General features: G+C 43.3%; 1 protein-coding gene across 1 annotated transcript in view; it reads right to left on the bottom strand.

The window, feature by feature from the left end:
• LOC310989256 (uncharacterized protein) overlaps positions 1-12,043 on the bottom strand; it is a gene marked incomplete at its 5' end in the record, with an annotated part of 58,694 nt that extends 46,651 nt beyond the window's left edge. Inside the window, 5 exons of the mRNA XM_083976254.1 lie at positions 7,413-7,586; positions 7,672-7,845; positions 8,756-10,538; positions 10,713-10,842; positions 11,948-12,043. Coding sequence (XP_083832380.1) covers positions 7,413-7,586; positions 7,672-7,845; positions 8,756-10,538; positions 10,713-10,842; positions 11,948-12,043 — 2,357 coding nt within the window. The remainder of the gene's footprint in view (positions 1-7,412; positions 7,587-7,671; positions 7,846-8,755; positions 10,539-10,712; positions 10,843-11,947) is intronic.
• Between the last annotated feature and the right edge of the window lie 11,327 nt (positions 12,044-23,370).

The raw sequence follows: 23,370 nt of genomic DNA, 5'->3' as shown, positions 1-23,370 counted from the left end.
GAACTCCCTCCCCCAACCTGTTCGCGACTCCCCCTCACTCTCCATATTCAAATCCCACCTGAAAACCTACCTCTTCTCACGAGCCTACAACCTCCCCTATCCGTAACCAATTCACCCCTTTTCCCTCCATACTCTCCACCCAACCCCCGCATCCCCTGTAACCGTTGTTGTACCTGTTTGTGTTGTCTTTTTCTTGTCCCCATTGTTGGTCACTAACCCTTCCTGCTTCTCTGTAAGCATCTTTGGGTTATTGAAACGCGCTATACAAATTGAACCAATTATTATTATTATAAATACACTTGTCTTGCCTTGTCATGAAATAGTTGATGTCGTTGCACCTGCTAGATAGGCAGCAATCTTTCAAAATCAAATTTTTGTCTATTAATGTTGTTTTCATCCCATACACAAAACTATCAGTCTAATCAATGTGATCTAACCTGAGATCTTCCAGTTTACAGTGTCGACTCGTCAGTCCAACAGAGAGCAGCTTCAGTCCTGAATCTTGCAGGTTGTTGTTACTCAGGTCCAGTTGTCTCAGACTAGAGGACTGGCAGTCGAGGACTGAGGCCAAAGCTTCACAACTTTTCTCTGAGAGATTACAGTCCCTCAACCTGAAAGAAAATTAGCAAAGACAAAAACTTGCTTTTCTTTGTACAGTGAAAAATATAAATTTCATGGGATGCTTCACATTCAAATGCTTAATTAGTAATTTGTGTATTGAGAAAACGTTTGACCCCAACCAGAGAGTCTCCAGACTACAATATGATGAGAAAGGTCCAGTAAAGCAGAGCTGTCTCAAGCCTGAATCTTGCAGGTTGTTGTTACTTAGGTCCAACTTTCTCAATTTACATGACTGAGAGCTGACAGCTGCTGAGAGCGACCAACAGCATTTCCACGTGAGCTCAGTTTGACTCAATCTGAAAAATAATAAGAAATGATCTTTTAAACCTATATCAAAACAACCTCCATGGTTGCCATACCATCACTTCAGCGGCAGCCTTTGACTGAAAAAATTGGGGAGGACAGGAGGAACACCAGTCCACGGCGTCATGTTATTTTATACTAGTTGACTACTTATCCCTACTTTCTTATATTCAATGAAAATTAAACAGTAAAACAATGTCTTACAATAATTTTATTCAATCCTACTGTTTTCAGATCACCACAGGCCTAATGAAAAAGACAGAGCATTTATCATGGATGTGGGATGTAAAAAAAAAACAGTGTCGGAGGAAAAAAAAAAAAGTCTGGTTGTGTCGTTGTTTACCCTCCAGCTGCGCGGGTCACGTAACTGAAAACTATGAACAATCTCTCTGACTGCTTCTCTCTGATATCTCCGAACATTTTATCCAGAAATACTGATATTTCCTTTAAAATCGACGCCAATATCGCTGAAAGCTCTGTATTTCTTATGCTATGGGCAGCATGAGCAGCACGGCTGGGAGTGAAAGCTTGTCGAACATGGCAACAGTAACCAAGGGGGATTGGAGAACTGTCATTGGACTAACCTGATGTCAATCTTGTGTTCTGGTTGCTGATTGGTAAGGGAGGACGTCCTCCCTTGGCGCGTCATTTTACGTGTCTTAGCCAATCATAGATTAGCATGAAAAAAACCTAAATGCATTGAGTGAATGGAAGGAGATCCCACTCCGAGGAGGCTAGAGGAGGACAGAAGCCCTCTGTCCTCCTCTAGACTGCTCTGTCTACTCCGCCTGCAGCTGTTGCTGTCGAACCGTTTTAAGTGGATTTTGTGGATTTTCTTCCATAAAAGAGATTTATAAAATATATTATAAATTATTTGGTAATGGTTTATTTCAACCAGTTACTCTTTCTTAAAAATTTGCTGATGTTCCTCTTGCCTCTCAAAAATAAAGGAGGATCAACCTCCTCTGCCTCTATGGACCAGCCTCCACTGCATCACAATAATAGTTGGAGATTGGAAATGCTCTTTTTGTGAACACCAGAAAGCAGGGCGTTGCAATAATCTATATGACTGGAGATTAAAGCATGCATAAGCACCTCTGTGTTTGCCGGTTTGAGCTAGTGCGGGAGGTTGAGCAGCACCGGCTAGAGATAGTCGGAAGAAGATGGAGATCATGCACCCCCCGGAAATATACTTCTAACCAGTGTTTCTAGATTGGAAGAAATGTGTAGAAAATGATGAGCTATGTTAAAAAGTTGTCAGAATGTCCCATGTATCATTTTTATGCAAATTAGTGCCGCCATTATCGAAAAAACCTAATTTCACTATATCTCAGCCAATATTGCAGATATCTGAACAAAAAAAAACAAAATCAAAACCCTATGATGAGGGGCAGGGATGGATGAAGACTGATGAAGGACTGTTGAAACCGGTGTGGTCCTGTGGTCCTATCCTACCAACTTCACTGGTTGATCCCCATAACACTGGAGAGCATGAAGAGGAGGAGAAAGAGGAAGGAGAGGATGAGTTTAACTCTGATGATTTCAGCGAAAACAATGATGAGTGATGCATAGTGGAGAACCATTTACTTGACTGTTTATCTGGCATGGGAAAGAGAAGAGTGGTCACATCAACAAGAGTTCTATTATGATGTTTGATCCAAATAAACCTTGGTTAAACACACAACAACCTCTGTCTAGACACCTTATTTGGTATCTCCAATATTGGCGTCTTGTAATTGGTAAAAGGGTTAGGTTTGCTTACTAGCATGCCACCAACATGTGATCACTTTATGAATAGTTCTATTATGATCTCTGACCCTCAAAACATGGGTCTAGACACCTTATTTGTTCAGATATCTGCAATATTGGCTGAGATATAGTGAAATTAGGTTTTTTCGATAATGGCGGCACTAATTTGCATAAAAATGATACATGGGACATTCTGACAACTTTTTAACTCATTGAGTGCCGCGCTCCTTTCCAAAGTTTTAGTCAAGTGTACCGGCAATTTAGACCATTTTTGACTTTTTATGTAGAGCCATAGTGTATTCTATATTATTGCCACCAACACATACTGTAGCTCAATTGAAAGGTTTAACTTAATGCTTCAAATGACCACAAACCGTTTGTTTCTACGTGCCTCCGTTCCTGAGAAAACTCAAGCTAAACATGGCTGGGTTTCACCAAAATCCCTCCTTTTTTTCTAGAAAAGGAGATAGAGCGTCTTTTATGAAAGGTGCGCTGTTTGTGTCTGTCGCTCTTCTGACACTCGCATTTCTGGATCAAAGGGCTCGTATAAGATAAATATATACAACACTGGTTGTTCTATTCACAAATCCACCAGCGGGGGCGGGGGGGGCGCCACTAAACAACAATAACACAGACGCACCGTGCCATGTCACAGCCACTCGCCGCGGAGCGTGAGGGTCTGTCGGCCACAGCGGCTCGCGAACAACGGTCCCGCCGGTGGTCGCGGTCCTGCTGTGGTACGGGTCGGTGGTACCGGTCTGCTTTGGCCCAGAGACCATCAGATTTTACCGCGGGAGGACTTTGGGGAGGACACGGTGTTGCTCGAGGTGAAGACCGGGCGGGACTGTCGGCTGAGAGCTTCCTGGTTCAGCTCCGAGCTGCTGCAGCAGCGCAGGTGAGAGCAGAGCAGCTGCGGAGCAGCTGCGCTGCATCTGCATGCAGAACTCCGTTTGCAGAAGCCGAGTTATGATAAAAACTTCCAGATCATGAGCTGTCATGTGACTTTGATCGTCATCTATTTCAGTTCTCCTCGTCGTAGAGTCCCCAAATTTACATATAATGTGTATTAAAGTGTCTATTTTCATAATATAAAAAAAAAGCAAAAAACGAAAAATCTCCTTTTTGGCACTCAACGCATGGGAACGAAAAACGAGAAATTACGTGGTTGGCACTCAATGAGTTAACATAGCTCATCATTTTCTACACATTTTTTCCAATCTAGAAACACTGATTAGAAGTACATTTCCGGGGGGTGCACGATACCCCTCTTCCTACTGGACTAAGGCAATTTCATTTGTCTAGCCTAGTTTTTACAAAAAACTCCATGGAAAACCCTTTTAACAGGGAAAAATCTGAGAAACCTCAGGGTGAGCAACAGACGAGGGATCCCTCATCCAAGACGGACGGGACATGCAATAGATGTTGTTACAGACAAGAAAACAGTTTACAACAGAGAATGTGAGAAACATGGAAATCTTAACAACAGCTGAAGGAGGAAGCTTCTGGTAGGCAAGGGGGGCAGGGAGAGCAGGCCAGCATAATGGGAAGACCACTTCCGTGTTCAAGAAGCTACAGTTCTCTGGCAGGCTCTGGGGGCTGGGACGGGAAGTGAACAACTCTTAATTGACCCCCATGTTAAAATAGCCGACTTTACCGCTTAAAAAAACATATTACAGCCTGTTACATTTTTTTTTTGTTCTCTACCAATAGTTTCCACCTCCGTGAACACTGTAGGGGGGTTGAATTTTTTTGTACCACAACCGTTTTAGTATTGTTTAGGCTTGAAATTCGTACATAAATGGGGGCGTGGTTATGTTGAGTGGCAGGTTCACAGAGAGTTACCGGCCGTTAATTGGTTGCTTCAAATTCAGTGGGCGGGTTCTCGGCCGGCAAACCGCTGCACCTCTCCAAATATGGAAAGTAGACCCCCACTAAAATCCAAGATGGCGCAGTTCAAATGCCCGTAGTAGGAGCACAAAACAGACTCCCCCAAACCAATGGTTGACATCACGAAACAGTGGGTGCACCAGATGACCAACTGGCAAAAACTGAAATGAGACGGTTAAAGAGAGGAAAAACACAGAATATGTCCAAGAGACGTTGTACCATCGTCACAACGTGATCAGATGGCTCAGGTTTAGTGATGAGGAAACTGTCACTGTCAGCTGCACATCAGTCAGCAGCTGCTCCAGACAGACAGGTCACTAACTTTATTTTGAAGGGACAGATAAGTTGTTTATTTTGTTAACAGTGACTTTGCACCCAAACATTAAAGGAGTCATCACCCGGAAATCACATTTTTCCTTGTTAAAACATGTATACTGGTGTTGGACCTCAGTGGAAACTTGCCTGAAAACCTGGGGTTTGAAAGTGGCTGAGTTTTTTCGTTTGGGCTCTTTGTTTAAGCCAGAGTAGCTCATGAGGCTGCACACCACAAAATTACGAGATTTGGATTCTGCTCCTACGGTGACGTCACCGTGGAGACTGCTTTCATAAACACACCTCTCTTCCACCACCCCGACTTCCGCCGCGCCGCCATTACTTATTTCCCACTGTAGCGCTGTTATTTCGTCACTTTATTAAGTTTTAATATTTCTTCATGCGAGAAAGTAAGGGTTTTTAGATCCCCAATGTGCGGTTAGTTAATCCAAATGACGGCTGTTTAGAAGTTTGCTCCGCGTTAGGAGAAGTGAGGTGCAGCCAGCTGCAGCGAGCACCAGAGGAGCGGAGGAGTGACTCCTCAGCCCGCCTGCAGTGCTCGTTTACCTGGCCGATAACGACGTCGTCGTGCCGCCGGAGGAAAGGATCATTAATTTCATCATAATATTTTTTCATGCGAGAAAGTAAGGGTTTAGATCCCCAATGTGCGGTTAGTTTATCCAAATGACGGCTTAGAAGTTTGCTTCGCGTTGGGAGAAGTGCTCCAGCGAGGCAGAGGAGTGGAGAGTGACTCGTCAGCAACCCGCCTGCAGCGCTCGTTAACCGGTCAAACTACGTTGTCATGCCCACGGAGGAAATCGTTAATTAACTTACCCGCAGGTTTGTAGAGGTTTACCGCCGACTGGTTAAATTCTTTTTAGGAGATAAATGTTGGTCTCATTGATGAAATCTAACAATTGTGGCAGTCGTATTAGTTTGTTTGAATGAAAAGTGAAGCTTCACAGAGCAGCAGCAGCTCTGCCCCGGGGCTCTGTAGCCTATGTACAGAAATCACCACATTTGCATCAATAAATACATGTTTTACAATGAACCGATTAAATTTTGTTTTATTTTATGAAGTTATAACATGGTTACGGTACACGACAGAGCAGCATAGTATGCGGTTTCCAATACAGCCTGCATGTAGCCCACTGTGCCAGCCACCATTCCGGCTCTGTCCTTCCTGCATCCAATCAATGCGCTACATATTACATATTAATACAATGAACATCCAGACCAGTCAAAACCTCGCGCTTACTCTCATGAGAGAAAGTTGCCGTATGAAAAAGTGTCAGAACAAGCTCTATGTTTGAATTAAAAAAAAAAAAAAGATTGGATACATAAAAAACCAGGTGATGACTCCTTTAAGCATAGGCTATATCGGGTTCTGTCCCCCCCCGCCTGAGAGGATGCGCGCAGTGCACCCGCTTCGTCCGGGCTGTGAGAACTACTTTAATCGAAGCTACATTGTTGCGAGTTTGCTCCGGCAGAAGCTCCGCGCCGTGCACACTGTTTCAGCTGCCTATTTTGTCATAGTTGATCAACGTTTTTTCGTCATTCTTCATTAGGATAATGTTAGGCTAAGTTAATTTTGTGGTGGGGACAAAACTGTTCTTGACAAAAAGTGGTGCGGACATGTCCCCAGCGTAAATTACGCCTATGACTTCCAATTAAATTTAAGACCAAAAATGACAGAACAGTGCTGTGCTCTCCAGCGGCTCTCAGTCACCTGTCACTCACCCATAGCTGATAGAGCTGTCAGTAGCTCTGCTGTTCCTCTCTCTTTAGCCTGGTGTTTGGCTGCACTTAAGAGTTCAACAGAGCACTGTGGAGCTGCACAGCTTTCGCAGCATGTGTGTTTTATAATGGCAAAAAAAAACAAAAAAAAAACATCATTGGTCGTCCTCTCAGGATGGAGGATTGGGTTGCCAACCGGCACAAGCCAAGAAAATAATGATTGTTCACGAGCCCAAAACACGAGTCCGAGTCGAGTCTGAAGTTTCTGTGTGTGCAACTTAAGTACGTCTCGAGTCGCAAACTCGAGTCCCCATCTCTGCTATAATCTAATCTAACCATGTGTGGCAGGACGAAGGAGGGCCCAAGCGGGGTTTGAACCCTAGTCTCCTGAGTAAGAGTCAGGTGCGCTGACCATTTGACCAAAGGGATATCCCTGTGGCCAAGTAGCCAGGGCACATGATCAATAGAGACGGGTGCATAGTGACAGGACCCTCAACTGTCACACATGGTCAACATCAAAGTATACCTAAAAACATTTTTGGCTTTTTGCCTTTATTTGATAGTACACAGTAGAGATAGACAGGAAAAGGGGAGGCAGAGAGAGGGGGAATGACATGCAGGAAAGGGCCGCCCGACGCGGGATTCAAACCGGGGTCGCCTGCGGTGAGGACTGTAGCCTCCACATGGGGCGGCCGCTCTAACCACTGCGCCACGCACCGCCCCCTAAAAACATGACTAACTAACATGACTGATTTAGAAGACAGTAGAGATTCAACGTCACAGAAAAGCATCACTATCCTGACCTTAAAGTCTCCAGTTTACAGTGTGGACTCTTCAGTCCAGCAGAGAGCAGCTTCACTCCTGAATCCTGCAACTTGTTGTTACTCAGGTCCAGTTCAGTTAGACTAGAGGACTGGGAGCTGAGGACTGATGAGAGCTCTTGACAGCACTTCTCTGTGACTCCAGTTTGATTCAGCCTGACAAAAATAAATATTTCCTTCATTTACTTTAAGGATGAAACTAGAAGAATACATTTGTATCATATGGTTAAAGTGATCAGACCTGAGACTCTCCAGTTTACAGTGTGGACTCTTCAGTTCATCAAGAATCAGCTTTACTCCCGAGTCCTGCAGGTTGTTGTTACTCAGGTCCAGGTGTCTCAGACTGGAGGACTGGGAGCTGAGGACTGAGGAGAGAGCTTCACAGCTTCTCTCTGAGAGGTTACAGCTGCTCAACCTGACAGAGATAGAATAGAATAGGTACTTTATTGTCATTCAAGTGGTTGAGACCAAGGGGGCAGTTGTCGGTCTGAGAAGTGAAGCTCACTTCCGCGTTCAAAAAACTGCAATCCCCTCGAATTCCTCTGGGGGCTGGTGTCAGAAGGGAGCATTCCCCATAGACCCCCATGTTAAAATCGCCGACTTTACATCCTCAGTAAACATGTTAAAAGCCTGGTGTCAGAACGTTTTTTCGTCTCAATCGGTAGTTTCTACCCCCGCACACACTCTGAGGGGGGTGAATTTTTTTTTTACTCTACCGTTTTACTGTTATTAGGTTAAAACTATGGCCAATTAGGACGCGGAAACGTTGAGTGACAGGTCCGAGCAGCTCCATGGACAGCTGCTTCGAGGCCAGTGGGCGGGTTCTCGGCCGGCCAATCCAACATGGCGCTGTTCAGGCCGCCATATTTGAGTCACAAAAACGACTCCCCAAAACCAATGGGTGACGTCACGGACGCTACGTCCATTCTTTTTACAGTCTATGGTTGAGACAAACACTAAAATTGTGTATGTAAACAAATATATTTTAGACCAATGAATCACTAAAATTGTCTATCAAGAATTTATATTTAATATTTATTAATTTTTAAAAGGGATCTAACATCACACAAGGTAACTACTTTGCAATATATGATGGTAATAATTTACACAAATGATGTGGTCATCAACAGGAACTATAATGGAAAATTTCAATTGAATAAAATCTGATCTGCATTGATCTGTGGTAGTTGAAGAAATTCTACGTTTTCATCCTTGACGATCTAATATCGTCATATCGCCCACCGCTACTCCTGTAGGACCTAGATCAATGTTAATATCTCATCTACTCAAAAAAGGAAGGACAAGAATGCTACATGTGCACTTACAGAGCTTTCTTGGAGGCTTTGACCCCTGGCAGCAGCCTCAGAAGAGCCTCCTCTGAAGCAGAGTATTTCTTCAGATCAAACTCGTCCAGATCTTCTTCTGAAGACAGCAAGACGAAGTTCAGAGCCGAACACTGAGCAGGAGACATTTCATCTGTGGAGAGACGTCCTGATCTCAGGGACTGTTGGATCTGCTCAACTAGAGAACGATCATTTAGTTCATTCAGACAGTGGAACAGGTTGATGCTTTTCTCTGCAGAGGGAGTCTCTTCAATCTTCTTCTTGATGTACTGGACTGTTTCCTGATTGGTGAGTGTGTTACTTCTTGTCTGTGCCATCAGGCCACGTAGGAGAGTCTGATTATTTGGTAGTGAAAGACCCAGGAAGAAACGGAGGAATAAGTCAAGGTGTCCGTTTGGACTCTGTAAGGCCTCGTCCACAGCACTCTGGTAGAAATGTGACCACTTAGACCACTTAGAGTTTGGTTGTTGTTGTGACAGCAGATTGACTCCAGAGTTGATGAAGGTCAGATGGACATGAAGAGCAGCCAGAAACTCCTGGACACTCAGATGGACGAAGCAGAACACCTTGTCCTGGTACAGGCCTCTCTCCTCTTTAAAGATCTGTGTGAACACTCCTGAGTACTCTGAGGCTGCTCCGATATCGATGCCACACTCTGTCAGGTCTGATTCATAGAAGATCAGGTTTCCTTTCTGCAGCTGCTCAAAAGCCAGTTTTCCCAGAGACTCAATCATCTTCCTGTTGTCTGGACTCCAGTGAGGATCTGATGTAGGTTTACCATGACGCCTAACATTCTCTCTTTTCAGTTGAACCACCAGGAAGTGGATGTACATTTCAGTCAGGGTCTTGGGCAGCTCTCCTCCCTCTCTGGTCTTCAACAGCTTCTCCAGAACTGTAGCAGTGATCCAGCAGAAGACTGGGATGTGGCACATGATGTGGAGGCTTCGTGAGGTCTTGATGTGGGAGATGATCTCTTTGGCCTGCTCCTCATCTCTGAACCTCTTCCTGAAGTACTCCTCCTTCTGCGGGTCAGGGAATCCTCTGACCTCTGTCACCATGTGAACACACTCAGGAGGGATCTGATTGGCTGCTGCAGGTCGTGTGGTTATCCAGAGGCGAGCAGAGGGAAGCAGGTTCCCCCTGATGAGGTTGGTCAGCAGCACGTTGACTGAGGTGAACTCTGTCACATCAGTCAGGATCTCAGTGTTGTGGAAGTCCAGAGGAAGTCGACACTCGTCCAGACCATCTAGGATGAAGACGACCTTGAACTGATCAAATCTGCAGATCCCTGCTTCTTTGGTTTCAGAGAAGAAGTGATGAACAAGTTCCACCAAGCTGAACTTTTTCTCTTTCAGCACATTCAGCTCTCTGAAGGTGAAGGGAAATGTGAAGTCTATATCCTGGTTGGCTTTGTCCTCAGCCCAGTCCAGAGTGAACTTCTGTGTTAAGAGTGTTTTCCCAATGCCAGCCACTCCCATTGTCATCACCGTTCTAATTGGTCGGTCTCTTCCAGGTGGGGCTTTAAAGATGTCTTCTTGTCTGATGGTTGTTTCTGGTCTTACAAGTTTCCTGTACGCTGTTTCAATCTGTCTTACCTCATGTTCATCATTGACCCCTCCAACTCCTCCCTCTGTGATGTAGAGCTCTGTGTAGATCCGGTTCAGAAGAGTTGGGTTTCCTGCTTTAGAGATCCCCTCAAACACAAATTCATACTTCTTCTTTAGATTAGATTTGAGTCGTCGTTGACAAACTGCAGCAGCATTTCCTGAATCATACACAAAACACACAGCAGTGAGTGAATGTTAGTGAACATGTGAAAAGTGAATTATAGAACGATTCTTACTGCTTTGCAGAATTTCAGCCAGTTCCCCCTGATTCATTGCCTTCAGGAAGTGTAAAGTGATCACAAGGAGTGCTTCTCTGGTGCTTCTTCTCTGACCGTCATCATTGCCGTCCATCACCTCCTCATCCTCACTCCTATTTAAGATTTCTAGGTAATCTGGACCGAGAAGCTTCTGGAAGTTCTTCAACCCAGTCTTTGCAAAGTTGACGACATAGTTCTCAAGACACTGAAACAAATTATCACATTTTTAAATTATGTTTCTTTTACTTGTTTTCAGTAAAGTAAAATGTATCATTGAACATGTACACACCATAAATATGGCACCCCAATCTGTTAGATGCTGCTCCACAGACTGACCACAAAGAACCTCAAACCTAGAGAAAACAGATAATATTATGTGACGGTGATGATGAAGTGGTGACAAACTTTTTTCCCCAACAACCAATGAATATAGACTCCGGAGGTAAAATTACTTTTAGCTTTAATACTGACAGAAAATGTATCAGTGAAACGAGTGGTGTATGAGCCCAACTGCAGCATAAAGAAGCACACAATTGATGAAAAGTGCATTTGTTTAATCAGAAAGGAGAAAGAGACTTGGTCAGGACAGGCACAAGTTTAGTATCAGTGTAAGAGCCATATTTGTATTGCTTACAATAGTTGGTAGTTTTCCTTTAAAATGTTGAACTGCTCCTTTAATTGTGCTGCTGATGACATCACAGTAGCTTAGCTCTCAGACCAAGTTAAGCAGCCTAAGGAGCAAGACAGTTTTTTGACGATACCTCAAGAGCTAATCTTGTAACTTTGTTTTTGCTTTTTAAGTAAAGTTATCTTTTGAACGGAGTTACTGCCTTTGAAGATTCTTTTTTGTGTCAAGCTTATTGCCAAGAAAACTGCTTAATAGTAGTGGTAAAGCGGAATTCTCAGAGGAAGAAAGATTGCCGCTACATGCGAGTAAAAAAACTCTGCTCTCGTTGGGAAGAAAAACGGATGAACTTGGAATTAAGCTGTTCCTTCATGGATAAGAGTTCAGAGTTCAGAAAACTTTATTATCCCCCGAGGGGGCAATTTGTTATGCGACAAGCAGAACAACACAAAAACACAAACAAATCAAATACAAAACAAAACAAGTGCATTTCAATCACATAGTGCACCATTAAGACTCCGGGCACCAGTGCCTCGGGGGGGAGGGGGCAGGCTCACAGTGGCTGATTTATAAAACCAATAGTAAATGGCACAAAAGTATTCTTGAATCTGTTTGTTCTGAGCCTGGGGACCATGTACCAGCGGCCAGACGGCAGGAGCCTATAATGGGAGGCCAGTGGGTGAACAGGGTCGGACAGGATCATCTTTGCTTTCCTAGTCGCCCTGGCTCTGTACAAAATGGAGAGCTCCTTGAAGCTTGTCCCTGCAATCCTGCCACACATCCTCACTATGCTACTGAGCCTTTTTTTTATCTTTAGCAGTGAGGGACCCAAACCAACAGATAAAAGAGAAGGTTAAAATAGACTCGATAGGGGCGGTGCGTGGCGCAGTGGTTAAAGCGGCCGTCCCATGTAGAGGCTATCCCCCAATTCCAATCCGCCCCCTAAAGACTCAGGCCCTGAACCCTCACTGACTAAAGTGACGTCAGCTCTAAGTGACAGAGTGTGAGAGTGTGTGAGGGTCCAGATGCTGTAAACATGAATGGAACAGCACTTACACACTCTCACGACACGTTACCTTGACAACAACATGTTGTTAACTCCGGTCTTGGGCCGATAATTTACCGTACTTTCAACACGCACAAGGTGTGTGAGGTGGACGGACTCAAAACAAAATGTTCCCGGATCAGATCTGATCAAATCATCATCAATAATCACAAACTGCACGTTAATACTGACAGTAAACTTCTTCTTTTTTTTCTTTCTTTCTTTTTTTTGGTTGTTGATCCTGTCCATTAACAATAAAGAGACCGGCGGAGCTCTCTCTGACTACGTGTGGTAATTTACTTTTTTTTTTTTTTTAACACTTGCGTTCCGACGGCATCTCATGTGTTTGACTTCACAACGCTATGAACTGTGGGTAATTCCCCTACCCAAAGTCAGCATCGGTGCTGACTTTGGGTAGGGGGGCAGTAAGGGCTCATTCACTGACTCACTGACTTGATGATCTGACAATGGAACAGCCCTCACACACTCACGGACTTCCCGTGAACGCGCCTCTAAGTCAGTGAGTCCGTGAGGGGTCGGATTGGAATTGGGCCATCAGTCCTCAACGCAGGCGTCCCCGGTTCGAGTCCCGCGTTGGGCAGACCTTTCCTGCATGTCATTCCCCCTCTCTCTGCCGCCCCCTTTCCTGTCTATCTCACTGTGCTATCAAAAAAAGGCAAAAAAGCCAAAAAAATATACTTAATGCCTCTGGAAACCCAAATCCACCAAAGCCTCCTAACTATGTATTTTAGGGTCTTATGTACATATTATTAAACATGTAAAAATAATTAGAAAAACGTTTCCATCCAAATTCAAAATATTTGTCTTTTAAGTTTTTGTACAGTAGGTTTGAATTGGGCGGAGTTATCTCTGGGATTTATCACGCAATAAATCCGAACCACTCATAAATCGCCACGTCAGTTCTCTCATCCAGCCCCCCAGTGGCAGCGAACAAAACCGTTCTGCTAACGGTCACTCCACCACTCCTCTCAAGTCACAACCAGAGCCATGTCAACTGGGGTTGTGTGTGTGTGTGTGTGTGTGGTGATTAGCTTTTAGCATTTATTAGCTTTCCAGCGCGACCTGCCGTGTCTCTCTGTCTGTCTGTCTGTGCCACAACTCCTCACAACTCCTCTCTACATACAGCCGTTTTTTGTGTGTGTGTGTGTGTGTGTGTGTGTGTGTGGGGGGGGGGGGGTGTAAATCAGCGATCAGCATTTAGCATTTGCTTTCCAGTGCGACCTACCTTGTCTGTGTCTGTGTGTCAGTCTGTCAGTCTGTCTGTCTGTCTGTGTGCCCACAACTCCTCACAACTCCTCTCTACATACAGCCGTTTTTTTTTTGGGGGGGGGGGGGGGGGGGGGGAGGGTGTGTGTAAATTGGCAATTAGTTAAAATCATTAACCACTGGACCGTGGGTACAATCTTGGTTATTTAAAAGAGACACAATCACAGAATCATCGGCAAATTTAAGAATGTGCCTATCAGGATGTTGACTACGACAGTCATTTGTGTATAAAATGAATAAAAGTGGTGAAAGGACACAGCCTTCAGGGGAGCTAGTGGAAGATAAAAGTACATCAGATAAAAAGCCATTTACTTTCACCCTCTGAGGTCTGTCGGTTAAAAAGTCAACAAGCCAAGATACTAAGCCCCGGTCCAGGTTATATGAATTGGTCAGGTGGTCAGCTAAAATGTGTGGCTGTATGCAATTAAAAGCAGAGGAAAAGTCAATAAAAAGGAGACGTGCAAAATTTTGTGCCCCCTCAAGATGACCCAAGACCAGGCTGAGAAGAGTGTTAACGGCGTCCTCCACACTCCTGCCCGCTCTATACGCAAACTGCAGAGGATCAAGCCTGCTTTGCGTTGCGCTTAAAATCTCAGCTTTTATAATGCGCTCAAAGGATTTCATGACGAGGGACGTTAGAGCAACAGGCCGAAAGTCATTTTGGGTTTTGGTGCTCTTATCTTGGGAACCGGGGCAATGATCGAGTCCTTCCAGAGACGAGGGACCCTGCACAGCTGGAGGGATTTCCTGAAGATGAGGGTAAAGATGCCAGCCAACTCCTCTGCGCAGCTCTTCAAAAGACTACCACCAATGTTGTCTGGCCCAGGGCTTTTTCTTGCTTTTACACCTCTGAAAAGTTTGCATACAGTGTCCTCTCTTATTTCAATGGAACATCTGGCTGGGCAGTGGGAGCATGTCTATATGTTGATAGCTCATTACTAAAATCAGCAATATTAAAACGATTGTAAAAACTATTTAAATCCCTGGCGAGCATGTTATCTGACAGGCCTGCAAGGGAGATGGGGTTCCTAATTGACTGCATGCCCATCATTGATTTAACAGCCTCCCATGCAGGTCTGGAATTACCAGAGGTGAGCTGGGTTTGCACCTTATTTTGTACCTGATTTTGGCAAGTTCCTGCTTAACTTCCTTTTGTAATTCCCTGCTGCGGGTAATGTCCCCCTTATTAAAACTAATGTTTCTCAAATTTATGATATCCTTAACTGACTTCGGCACCCAGGGTTTATTATTGGGAAAAATAGAAATTGATTTCCTGGGAATTATCAAGTCCTCACAAAAATTAATGTATGAGGTGACAGTTTCAGTGTCAAATAAGTCCCAGTCTGTACAGAAAAGGCAGTCCTGGAGGCGCTGAGTGGATTCCCCCGACCAGACAGGAACCAATCTCCGCTCGGGTTTTGTTGCCTTCAGGACACTTTTGTATGTCGGACATAAATAAACAACACTGTGGTCAGAAGTCCCCAGGGGAGCCCTCGGGAAGGATTTATAGGCATCTTTAATTGATCCGTAGCAAAGGTCCAGACAACGCGTATTCCTAGTGGGGCAGGTAACGTATTGGTGAAAGTTAGGGAGTGACTTTCTAAGTGTACAATGATTGAAATCTCCCATAATGAAGTTAGGGGTGTCCGGTTCAATGCTCTGAAGCCGGTGGACAGTGTCTGCAATAACCCGTGTGGCATTAGCGGCATTTGCCTTTGGGTGGATGTAGGGCTGGGCGATATGAGAAAAAATCCTATCACGATCATTTTTTTCATATCAGTCGATATCGATATATATCACGATAGGACTCAAGTCACTGTTTTTGTCAAGCCTAAATGTTCCATCATACTCACAAGTGAGATTCGAAGATATCAGAAGGTTATTTCTGATTTAAATATTTATTTTTCGTCAAAAATTGAACATTTCAGCCTAATGATTAACATATAAAAGCAATGAGTAGCCTAATAACAGTTTCAGATACATAAAACTAGGGCTGACCTCCAAAAGTCGACTATTCGACGATTCGATTCGGAGGGGTCTGATTCGACTATGAACCTCGTAGTCGAATCTAACCAAGACCATACCATTCTGACTATATGGGGGTGCCCATGGCTGCTGAGCATAAATTGTTACATAGAATGTCTTTTTTCATTGTAAAAAGACTATTTTGATACAAAATCTGCCTACTTTCTGTTAATAAAGAGTTCAAAATTATGTGTGCGTTTAAACGGTAGTCAGCTTCTTACTACGTATTAATAAATCACCCACTGCAGTTGCACAATCAAATGAGCGGAGGTTTTTTTTTTCTTTTCAAATGAGCGGAGGTGAGCAGTAGGACCGTCAAAGTCACTACTCAGAAGTCACTGCAGAACACTCACGGAGTGGCAAAAAGACGAGGGGCAGAGCCGCCAAAGTTTAAAATCAAGGAAGTCTGACAGTCTAACTTTGTCAGCATTTATCATGCATGATGACCTAACAGCAAAACATTGTGAGGATACATCTGACTTTGACCGAGTTACATTCAAGAACCTGCTTTCAATCACGGAAAATAAATTAACTCCAGCGGTGATTTTTTTTTTTCGATGGATCAGCTGTGTTTACCGTTTCAAGTGTCAATAGTTCTGATGGTTAGACAGATGAATTAGTCCCTAAAGCATCCTAAAGTTTGACATGTCAGAGTTTTTCAGAAGAGGAACTTGTTTTTTTTCCGACTTCCGAGTTGTCATGAACGCACCATAAGTGTCGGGAGTCACAGCTGTAATCTCGCTCCTCTGCAGCCTGTCTGTCTCTCTGCCGGTGCCGCGGTCACACTGTGTGTGTTACAGGATTGATTAACGTAATGTACGGATTGTCGAGTCCTTCTGACCTCCGTTTGTTTTGATACTACATGTTTTACCCGGTTTCTCTGTGTCCACGACCACCGCTATCCTTCATCACGTTGAGGGATGTTTGATTTGCCACTCACAGTCCGAGCAAAAGGAGCGTTGTCCAGGGCAACGTAACATAAACGCATACCCTGGCTCACAATGCCTACTAAAAATCATCCAAAGTGTGGAAAATAAATAAAGGTATTTGTTTTACACCTACCATATTTTTTGGGTGTTTTAGCTCTTTTGTTTGAAACGGGAAAAAGTCGCAAATTTGCTGCTATCTTAAAAAAAAAAAAAAAAAAGGTTCGACGATCAGTCGACTATGGCAAAATCTGACGAATCAGATTTGACTATGAAAATCCTTAGTCGAAAACAGCCCTACATAAAACTGGTATTATATACAGTTAGTTTCAACCAAATAATTTGATTGGACAAGAGACATACATGAGTGCTGATACAGTACAACAGCACTTTACAGACATTATCACTCCACTGTTCAGGCGTTCTTTAACATTACATCAGACAGGAGTTAACACTCCCCTTACAGGAGCTGCTCCATCTCTCTGCTGCTGCTACAGTTATAAACTGACGTGAACATTAAAACCCGGACCTGACGTGGTCCGTCTAATTAGCGATCATTCTCAGCCTAAACCCGACTGAAAAAGAAAAAGGAAGAGTAATCGCCGCGGTTAGCGCTTGCTTCGCAAGTGGCCAGTGTTTAGGTCGGCACAGCTGAACAGTGTCGCTCTGGTGTGAGCAGCGGCAGCAGCGGCGGCAGCAGCAGCAGCAGAGCGGCCACGCCGTGACTGCGCTCCCTTTGATGTGTGACGGCGGCCGGAGCTCGACCCGCTCCGACTGCCTGGTGTCTCCGTGGTTAAAGTTTAGTGTTGTTTACACCTACTGTATTAGAGTTCAATCAATCGGGGTTAATGTAAACATGACGTACCACGTCTTTTCGCGGTCACTCGTCCTAGTTCTCCTCCATTTTTTCTTTCGAGGCAACACTCATCCTCTCTCTTTTTTACTGGCGATGCCCCGCTGCTGACGACAGGCGCCGCCAAACTCAACCAAAACTGAAAGTTCTTTAGTACTGCTTTAAACAAAGTGACTAATAACAAAAGAGCAAAACCAAACCTCCCTCCCTACTTCAACCATAACAACACGCAGGAAGACGACCTAGGAGTCATAACAAATAGATTCAACTCATTCTTTGTAAACATCGGTCCAGAGCTAGCCAAGGACATTCCTGACTCACCCCTACACTGGGACCACTTTGATAAAGACGGAGACAGAAATCCCAACTCTATGTTTCTCACACCAGTGAAGGACACAGAGATTAGACACCTGGTCAACACATGCGTAGCAAAAACATCCACTGATGTCAATGACCTGGACATGAAGTTGATTAAGAAAGTGTTACCTGGTATCATCGCGCCGCTAACATACATATTCAATCTATCATTTCAAACTGGAACATTTCCAAACAATATGAAAGTTGCCAAAGTCGTGCCACTGTTTACGTGTTTGACCAAAAACTTCACTCAATAGGAATTTTCATAGACCTGAAAAAAGCCTTCGACACCATTAACCATGATATCTTAATATCTAAACTGGAAAGATATGGCATTAGAGGCATAGTACTGAAGTGGGTCAAGAGCTACTTAGACAAAAGATCCCAATATGTTAAAATAGATGATTACTCATCCACTTGCCTAGACATAGTCTGTGGGGTCCCGCAGGGCTCAGTTCTAGGTCCGAAACTGTTTATACTATATATAAATGACATATGTAAAGTGTCAAACATTCTGAAACTAATATTATTCGCGGATGATACCAATATTTTCTGTTCTGGGAGTAACTTGATCCAACTCGTGGAAACGGTTAACCACGAAATGGCCAAGCTCCATGTGTGGTTTAACATAAACAAACTATCACTAAATTTAGAGAAAACAAAATACATGCTATTTGGGAAAAAAGGCCTCAGCAACAGTATTAACATCCAAGTAAATGGAGTGAATATTGAAAGGGTTAGTGAGAATAAAGTACTGGGTGTGACTATTGATAATATGTTAAGCTGGAAGCCACACATAAGAACTTTAAAAAGCAAGTTGGCCAGAAGTGTATCCATAATATGGAAAGCACAAAAAATAATAAATCAAAAAGCCCTCCATTTGTTGTACTATGCACTAGTCTCTCCACACCTACAGTACTGTGCAGAGGTGTGGGGACACACATACAAAGGCTCCACCCATCCATTGTTAACTCATTGAGTGCCGCGCTCCTTTCCAAAGTTTTAGTCAAGTGTACCGGCAATTTAGACCATTTTTGACTTTTTATGTAGAGCCACAGTGTATTCTATATTATTGCCACCAACACATACTGTGGCTCAATTGAAAGGTTTACCTTAATGCTTCAAGTGGCCACAAACCGTTTGTTTCTACGTGCCTCTGTTCCTGAGAAAAGTCAAGCTAAACATGGCTGGGTTTCACCAAAATCCCTCCTTTTTTTCTAGAAAAGGAGATAGAGCGTCTTTTATGAAAGGTGCGCTGTTTGTGTCTGTCGCTCTTCTGACACTCGCATTTCTGGATCAAAGGGCTCGTATAAGATAAATATATACAACAGTTGTTGTTCTATTCACAAAACCACCATCGGGGGCGGGGGGGGCGCCACTAAACAACAATAACACAGACGCACCGTGCCGTGTCACAGCTTCTCCCCGCGGAGCGTGAGGGTCAGTCGGCCACCGCGGCTCGGGAAGACCGGTCCCGCCGGTGGTCGCGGTCCTTCTGTGGTTCGGGTCGGTGATGCCGGTCTGCTTTGGTCCAGAGACCATCAGATTTTACCGCGGGAGGACTTTGGGGAGGACACGGTGTTGCTCCAGCTGAAGACCAGGCGGACTGTCGGCTGAGAGCTTCCTGGTTCAGCTCCGAGCAGCTCGAGCAGCTGGAGCAGCAGCGCGGGTGAGAGCAGAGCAGCAGCGGAGCAGCTGCGCTGCATCTGCATGCAGAACTCGTTTGCAGAAGCCGAGTTATGATAAAAACTTCCAGATCATGAGCTGTCATGTGACTTTGATCGTCATCTATTTCAGTTCTCCTCGTCGTAGAGTCCCCAAATTTACATATAATGTGTATTAAAGTGTCTATTTTCATAATTTAAAAAAAAAAGCAAAAAACGTAAAATTACGTTTTCGGCACTCAACGCATGGGAACGAAAAACGAGAAATTACGTGGTTGGCACTCAATGAGTTAATACTCCAAAAAAGAGCTCTGAGGATCTTACATTATGCCAATTATAGGGCACACACAAATCAGTTATTTATTAAATCTAATATTCTCAAACTATATGATTTAATTAACTAAGCTAAGCTATTCATGAACAGAGAAGGGAGACACAATCTTAGAGGGGAAAACATCTTTAAGCTGAGGAGGGTACGAACCACACTAAGATCCTTTTCCTTATCGGTCGCAGGCGTCAGACAATGGAATGTGCTAGAGGATGAAGTCAAAAAATTACCAACATTTAACGTCTTCAAGAAAAAGTATGTAAACTCAACGATTGACCGGTACAGAATGACACATGAGAGCTGATAAAGGTCAGAGAGGCTAACGGCAGACACAGTATCGAGACTACAAGGGGAAATAACAAAAATCATTGTGTTCCCAAAACAATGTGATGAACCAGAGAAACTTGTGTGGCCAGAGGCCAATGTCAGTTTGTACGTAGTATGTTATTATAGTACGTAGTATGTTATTATAATGAGTATCAACAGGGTGATGATAAATTGGGCACAAATGCAACTGTGATTTAATTGTGAGAAATCAGTCAAGTGAAGAACTCAACTAACTGCTAATCGACACACCAACGCCAATCAACTGGTCCACGATGGAGTTGCTGAGCGGGGGCCCGTTGTTCGAAACCTAGATAAGGGATTAAGCCGGGATATGTTGGTTATCCTGGCTGAATTTAGCCTCAAGTCGGTTGTTCAAAAGCAGGTTACCTTTATCCTGGTCAAGTTACTATGGTGATTTATTCTCTGCAGCTAGCCTGCTCCAGACCAGGCTAACAGCCAGGCTTAGTTGATTCTGTTGTCTTTATCTGTCAAGTCAGCAGTCACTCTGATCAGAAATCAACGTGTTTCATACAGTTACAGTATGTACAGTACATATTGGCCTGATTTCTAAACAAACAAAATACATTTACAATAATCAAAAAACATGAAACATTTACAATATTTATTAGGCTATTTTTCTTTCCTTTCCTTTTCCATAATTAGGCCTATTCATGTGCTTCTCACACTGAATCTTTGCATCTGCCAGATGCTTCAGATGCAGGGCATACAGATATCTGATGGTTTGTGAAATCTGTAAAACACATTAGCACAGAATTGTGCACACTGTTCTTCAGTCAATACTCACTATTTTCGCTATCTGTGACCCATCTATGATATTTTCTGTGACCACTAGTACTACATGGCTTCTCATAAAAAGCATGGAGCAAAAATAGCAATAGATTTATTTTTATTTTTATAAAATATGTTACAAAATATATTGGCCTAAATATTGGTTGAGGGAAGACAACAAGAATAAAATTGTGTGAGCAGGCACCTTCCAAATAATTTATATACCTCATGTGAACATTGTTATTGGCAATTTATTGAAGCATCAGACTGCATGATGTTCTTATATTTAATTAATTTTCACCTGTTGCACTTTTGGCAACTTATTTGTGCTGTATGAACTTTACTTTAGATGATAAGAGATTTGTGCAATGTATCAACTTCCACTGCTCATCATTAAGGCACAGTGCAAAAATTGTGATTATAATTTTGGATTACTTCCACATTCAATCAGTCCGCAGTTGTCCGTGCTCTCTCTGAGCTTTACGACAGGAGGTGCTTTTTTTTCTTTTCTTTTAAGAGGTGTGTCACCTTACGTCAAGATCCGCTGTTGATTGGAGGAAAGTAGCCACACCTGTCCTCTCATCAGTGAATCTGTGATCAATCTCTGTGGTCTACTGACGAGAGAATTAGTTACACCTGGCTTGACAAAGCCACCCCTCCTCAGCCTGGCTCGGCGTTCCAACAACCAACTAAACCAGGATGGACTTATGAGACTTTGTCCAACCTGGCTTTTCCACTTATCCTGGTTATCTTTATTCTACTTTCGAACAACAGGCCCCGGGTCACTGAATGCGATTGACAGAGTGTTCTCAACAAGGCGTGCGGCCTCTGGTGAGCCAAGATGCCCGGACGGAAACTTCATGTCCGGCTACATGCTGGATGGATGGGAGAAGTGGAGAGTCCTTTGCCTTGCCCCACTGGATGTGGAGGATGTCGAGGACGTGTACATCTTCACGTTCATGACAATTGGAATGATCGCCCTGGGATACATGCAGTATCGGAAAATGAGAAAGATCGCCACCGAGCAGACCGACGCGAGGGAGGAGAACGCAACAACTCGGAGTGCTGTGGTCGGGATACGGTCCGACATATCCGCAATCCGAGAGTATGTGTCACTGATGCGAGCTGACATAGCCAAAACTCTGGAGGAAATTGAGAGAAATGGCGACGAAAACCGCAGAGAATGAGTAAAAAGAAGAATTGGCACAAAAAGGGCTCCCACACCATCCCACCATCCCAACAAATAATCAGTACACTGGACTTTTGCTCTCTGTCAATTGGACCACACCAACTTTGCTCTCTGTCAATTGGACCATCTTGTGACTTTGTGACTTTTGTGACATGCCTGGCAATAAGAAGAAGAAGACTGTTGTTCGCTCATGACGGTTGGACACATGTGCAGACACACACGTAATCCTTATGCTCTATCCAGAGCTGGACTTCAATTTCTTCAACTCTACATACTGCCTAATGCTGCAACACATTATGTCAAAATGTCAAATGTTGAAAAAAAAAAAAAAAAAAAAAATGTTATGTCAAATTGTTAAATTTTGAAAATACTGGAAGAATGTTATGTCAAAATGTAACATGCAGAAAAAATGAATATGTGAGTATTGGGGGCGGGACTAGATAAGCTTTTGCTTCTCCCGCTTTCCCTTTCGGTCATGTGTATTGTATTATTGGATCAAGATGATGTGTGATGATGATGACTAATTGACATGCCCGAAATGAACCAAATAAATAATAAAATAAAATAAATAAAATTTATTACATGAAACACGACGAAATTTCTTCGTGTGGGGAGAGCTACTGTAGGAACCGGTTTTTCTGTTCAAAGCTGACTGAACAGCTGTGTGAAGTAGCCTACTGTGGGGGGCAGGACTTTTGTCTGACAATGTACTTGAGTGAAGAATCCACAAACACACCCATTGGTCAGAGATAAAGAGGATGCTAATGTGTCGCTAATGTGTTGCTAATGTTGTGTCCAGCTGTCGTCACAGCAATTATTACAAGCACACCTATTGGTCATTGCTAATATGTCTATTAAACTCATTACTCTCAATAGAGCCGAGAAGGTGGAACATAGTAAAATATTTTTCATTCTAGTTTTAGAGGCTGCATTTAAAAAAAAAAAAAAAAAAAAAAAAAAAAAAAAATGTATATATATATATATATATATATATATATATATATATATATATATATATATATATATATATTAGGGGTGGGACGATATGGGTAACTCACGATTCGATACTGTGGCGATATTTGGCCCGCGATAATGATAATATCACGATACACGATATCTGCGATATTCGATATATTGCAAGAAATTTCATGAACGATATATCACGATATATGTGAATGAAAAAAAAACATAAAAAGGAAAAAGTCTCATGGATTTATTCTAAAACTTCGTTCAATGTACAAATGAATAAACACTGTACAGCTGGATACATTTAAGTGCATGAACATTAATAACATGTCTTATGTAAACCAGGACAGTG

The sequence above is a fragment of the Trachurus trachurus genome (assembly GCF_905171665.1).
Source record: "Trachurus trachurus genome assembly, chromosome: 1".
Taxonomy (NCBI): domain Eukaryota; kingdom Metazoa; phylum Chordata; class Actinopteri; order Carangiformes; family Carangidae; genus Trachurus; species Trachurus trachurus.
This window is presented reverse-complemented; position numbering and strand designations above follow the sequence as displayed.